The 4,954-nt window shown below is 50.3% G+C and overlaps 2 protein-coding genes across 2 annotated transcripts; one reads left to right on the forward strand and one right to left on the reverse strand.

Moving 5' to 3' along the window:
• Positions 1 to 22: 22 nt before the first annotated feature.
• MCYG_00866 (conserved hypothetical protein) lies at positions 23 to 1,369 on the reverse strand (the record flags this gene model as incomplete). The annotated part of the gene is made up of 1 exon (XM_002850716.1): positions 23 to 1,369. One exon carries the CDS (start codon positions 1,367 to 1,369, stop codon positions 23 to 25), a length of 1,347 nt encoding a protein of 448 aa, XP_002850762.1.
• A 542-nt stretch (positions 1,370 to 1,911) lies between these two features.
• On the forward strand, positions 1,912 to 4,407 carry MCYG_00867 (TBC1 domain family member 5; the record flags this gene model as incomplete). Its single annotated transcript, XM_002850717.1, has 6 exons — positions 1,912 to 1,934; positions 1,989 to 2,115; positions 2,183 to 2,341; positions 2,423 to 2,946; positions 3,033 to 3,148; positions 3,215 to 4,407. The coding sequence occupies 6 exons, from the start codon at positions 1,912 to 1,914 to the stop codon at positions 4,405 to 4,407; spliced, it is 2,142 nt and encodes a 713-aa protein (XP_002850763.1).
• Positions 4,408 to 4,954: the final 547 nt, after the last annotated feature.

Consider the following 4,954-nt stretch of genomic DNA (forward strand, 5'->3'; position numbering starts at 1 on the left):
GGAGAGGGAGAGCAGTGTGAGCTCATCGATGATCTAGCTTGGCTGCATTGGATTTCCAGAAGCCCTCACAGTCCGCGTGTCCCCAGTGGTCGAGCCACCACTCCCCAAAGCTATCGCTCACCTTGTCGTCGACTCGGGGGATTCTCTCTTCCCTCTTCAATCCACAGAGTGCACAGGCGTGGGTTGATTTCAGCGCACCCTCGTCGGCGGTTGCAGTTCGTACTTGCATGCTCAACGACATGGGAGGCATCGGGTTCCTTCCCGTAGACGTAACCACAGAGTTGAGTATGCCACTACACTTCTTCCATGCCTCGAGCACCTCTACGGCTTCTTTCTCCTCCTTTACATTCTCCGATTTGTTGACGCTGCTCAGCTTCATGCCCCCGGATCGCCCGGACCTAGCGGGACCTATTTTAGTACTCTGGCTAAGTATGTGGTCTCGTTTCCACCGTAGCTGGCGCCCGGACACGACGTGGGCCATGGTTTTGATATCAGATACCACCTGGTTGGCAAACTCGTGATCGGGTTGGCTGGCATCTCTCCTCTTTGCGTAACTTGCCGCTTTTTGTCTTGACTCTTCCAGTAGCGGTGGAAAAAGCGGAAGGAGGATCGAGGGCGGTGGAATGTTCGTAGGCCTGACCGATAAGGCTGTATCTGCCTTGGGAGCCCTCGCTTTCTCCGTATTCAATCTGGTCCCAGGTGAGGCTGCCTTTGCCGTGGATAACGGCGTAGGGATTGGTTGTTGGGCATTAGTGCGAGAGTCTTCGCCTCCATCAATAAATTCACCCCAATCGTCGTCTTCGTCTTGTTCGTCCACCCCGCCCTTCACAGGCTGAACAGCAGCTAGTTCCTCGCGCTGTGTCTGACTTGTTTGATGCTGGACCGGTCGATCACCCGTAGAACAACCTGTTGTAGTCCTTGCGGGATCATCATCGATAGATAGCAGATCGATGACACTGTGCAGTTGAGGCTGAGGTTTTGCAGCCCGGTGGCACAATGGCTTTACAGGTGTGGCCGAAATCCCAGAGCTGCCCGTACCAGACACCTGGCGCTGTAGACCAAAGGAGGCCTCGTTATGAGCAGTCGGTAGCTGTTCTGCGCTCTCAAACTCCCCCCATTCATCCTCGCTGTTGCTATCTGGAGGCAGTTCAGTGGTTGCGTCGAACAGCACCTCGACATCGCCGTTTGCTCTCTCAATCGCGGGTGGATGCCATGATTCAAATAACGAGGCCTGTGGCGCAGCATCTCTCGAGTCAACATCCGTGTCTAGCAAGGCACCTCGCTTTGCCTTGACCGGTCCAGTTGTCGACAAGTTGGCATCTTGTGCAGAATCAGGCTGTCCAAACGCTGCAAATAGATCCGCTGACATCGTTTGGTTGGTGAAGCCACTCTCTTCCACTGTCAGTCCAAGCCCCAGGTCCCTCTTGCCTCCCTACATCCCAAGTGTTGTTGGCCTCCTAGAGATATCTTTTTCTCTGTTGTTCCTTGAAGAAATCGAATATGGGTAGAGCCAGAGCGAGGGTGGGGGCCAAGAAAGTTGTAATGTTACTTTAACTAGTTATAATTATTCAACTAAAATACAATACTTACGCTAATTACGGCCTACCAATCAACTTTGGCTCAAAGTTAACGCCCAACTCGATGCCCGTTGAGCCTTGGATGGAACCACCATTACTCAGATCAGACAACGATGGGGACTGAGGTCTCTCTCCTGTTCACTGATAGAACCGTTATACCCTGTTAGCTGTGCTGGAGGATCGAGCCTGGTGACTCGCCTCTTACTTTTTGATAAACCACCCCTACATATTACCGACCCTAACGGATAGCAACATCAGCATCACCAATCAGCCTGGCCCAGAGATAGTTCAACCTGCCTACAGCACAAGAAGGCCCCACGGACTCCTAAATGCAATGAGATCTGTGGAAGAATCTCGGTTAGATTGTACAACCATGCATATACTACCGCAATTCTAACTCTCTGTCACCAGGTCATTATGGAATACCACTTTCCACCAGCCAGAGATACATTCTCTACATGAATTGAAACAGGTTTTAGAAGCTGGAGCCAAAGGAGCTAATCCATGTGAGGATGGACTGCGGTCAGTGTGTTGGAAGGTGTGTCTTTTTTCTTCTTCGACATGATACCCTGACCCCCTTTTTTCTCACACCGTTTTTTCCCCAGGCAATTCTCTTGCATAGGGAGATAGATCGGTCTCAATGGTCGATACAGCTGTCGGACTCGAGAGAGGCGTATACGTCGGTCAGACAGCATTTTCTAAAATATATCAACAACCCGGATGAGTTGCCCTCCACGGTTGACCCGCTGGCAGAGGATGCTGAAGTATGTAATATTCTCACTCTAAAAAGACGATGCATGTATGATTCACCATTCTAACCGGTTGTCTTCATTAAAAATAAAAAGTCACCATGGGAATCGCTTCGACGAGACGAGTTGATTAGAGATGAAATATCCCAAGATGTCGAAAGATGTTTACAGGAAAACAGCTTCTTTCACGACCCAATTGTCAAGCTTAGGCTGCTTGATATATTATTCGTATTTGTAAAGCTAAATCCGGACCTGGGCTACAGGCAAGGGATGCATGAGCTGCTTGCTCCTATTTTATGGGTAGTGACGCAGGATGCTATTGACACTCAAACCCTGAATGAAGATACAGCCTTCGCTGCCTGCGGCGAGGAAGCTCTGATGCTGCAGTGCCTTGACCCTACTTATATCGAGCATGATTCCTTTATACTATTCTGCTCCGTAATGCAGACAGCTAAAGAGTTCTATGAACATAACGATAGCAAGAATAACGGGGGAAATGTGGAGGCTTCGTCTATCATTTCACGAAGCCAGCATATTCATCTTGGCCTCTTGCGCAAGCTGGATCCAGAGCTGGCGGACCATCTCGTTGCAATCGAAGTCCTACCGCAGATTTTTCTGACGTGAGTTTAGCTGCTTTTATCTTTTGAATAGGCTTAAATTGGAGCTGACTTGATTATAGACGCTGGATAAGGCTCTTGTTTGGCAGAGAGTTCCCCTTCGAGGATGTTCTTGCTCTCTGGGACTTGATTATTGCTGAAAATGTGAGGTCGTCACTTATCGATATGATCTGTGTCTCTATGTTGTTGCGAATTCGGTGGCAGTGTGAGTATCCTATGGTTGTTACAGCACTAGCCCGGTGGAAGTGTTGTGCTAATATATCCAATATAGTGATGGAGGCCGACTACTCGACTGCCTTGTCTCTGCTTCTACGGTACCCTTCTCCAGAACCAATCAAGCCGCGAATTTTCGTTCTGGATGCGGTCTATCTCGAACATAACACAACGTTCGAGGGCGCCTCATACCTTGTCACTAAATACTCCAGCAAACCCATCCCCCAGAGGGCACAAAATAGCATGTCTCCTCCCATTGGAGCCTCCTTCCCCACCAGACAGAAGAGCCGCTCCCTTACCCGTGATATTTTCAATAGTCCCGGCAGCTCCCCTAACAGACTGACTTCCAAACGCCTGGATTCGATATTCCAAGACGTTTCTGAAGGATTATATCGTCGTGCGGAAGGCTGGGGGGTGACGAAGGCGGTACGCGGTGCAGTGACCGAAGCTCGTCGCAACATGCAAGGTCTTCAAGCGGGCGCAGCCAATTCGACATTATTTAACCATGATGGTCCGGCGTGGGACTCCCCAAGCCCGCCACGGATATCTTTTGCTACGGTAAGGGAATTGAATTTGAAGGTGTCTACGATGGAGGAGCGAAACAAAGCCTTGGCAACGATGTTGGACGATGCATTAAATACTCTACAAAGCCAGCCATCCACAGCCAAGGAGAAAAACGTAGTAGGCTGCGAAGGCATATCGGCGATGGATGATGCTGTCGCTAGAATCCGAAGAGTGAAAGCCTGCCTTGAGGATGCGACGATTCCACTTGGCTCCGGAGATGCCTCTGGAGCAAAACAACAGCCATCCATCACTCGGAGCAGCGAGGATTCTCCGACAAGAAGAGAAGTCGACCAAGCTGACTTACAGAAGACTACAGACAGTTCTTCCTCTGAGCAACCATCGCAGCAAAGGTCAAACGGAGATACGAGCGCCATCATCGAGGCCAGCAAGGAGCCGCAGTCGCCGCCAAGCAGCATAAACACCCCGTTGCCGAGGACAAAGAGGCATCCGAGCCGGCCAACACGAACCTCGGTACGGGACTCATCTTTCTCCTGGATCCTGGGCGACGATCAGGCCAGGCCAAGCTTCGCAACCAGTGCATCCGCGCCTCCCGAGCAGAGGCGAGAACCCCTTAAATCTCTCTTCTCTGATCCTGAGGGCGACAGCCGGACAGCCGGGGGTCTGCTGCTATCTGATTTACAGCACGCGCCACAGTCGATGCATCAGCAGTCTCCCAACCAGACATAAGCATAAGTAGGCTCATAGATGGGTAGTCGTTGAATAGAAACGATAGGTGACGTCTTTAACTCGTGATCTTCTCCAAGGTTCCAACTCCAGACCCGAACTCGTGTGACAGGGACGACTGAAAGGATCACTTGATTGAATAGCCGACTGGCCTGTCTGCGTTTTCTTCTTCTCCTGACACAAGTTGTGCCTGGTATCTGCAGCATGCAGCCTTATCCGAAGGAGCTCATTGACCCTCAGCCTCAACCAACAGCAACTAGTTAACGTAGCCTCGTTACCCAGCCCAGCCACTACTCAAAGACTCGAGGTCTCCCTGTTCAAGTACGGGGTAAATCGGGGTGTCACCAAAAGTGCTGACACAGGTGGTGCCTTTGGACACAATTTATGTAGCCCTCTTAGTGAGGATTCGGGTGGGTGGTTATTTTATCGCTGCTTGAGAATTAGGATATAGTCGCCCGACAGGGTCATTTCACAGTAATAGATTTATACTTATAGGATCGTACGCACCCTGACTGAGTTCTTTCTTCTTAATAAAATTGAATATTCTATT

Source organism: Microsporum canis, genomic scaffold (assembly GCF_000151145.1).
Source record: "Microsporum canis CBS 113480 supercont1.1 genomic scaffold, whole genome shotgun sequence".
NCBI lineage: Eukaryota > Fungi > Ascomycota > Eurotiomycetes > Onygenales > Arthrodermataceae > Microsporum > Microsporum canis.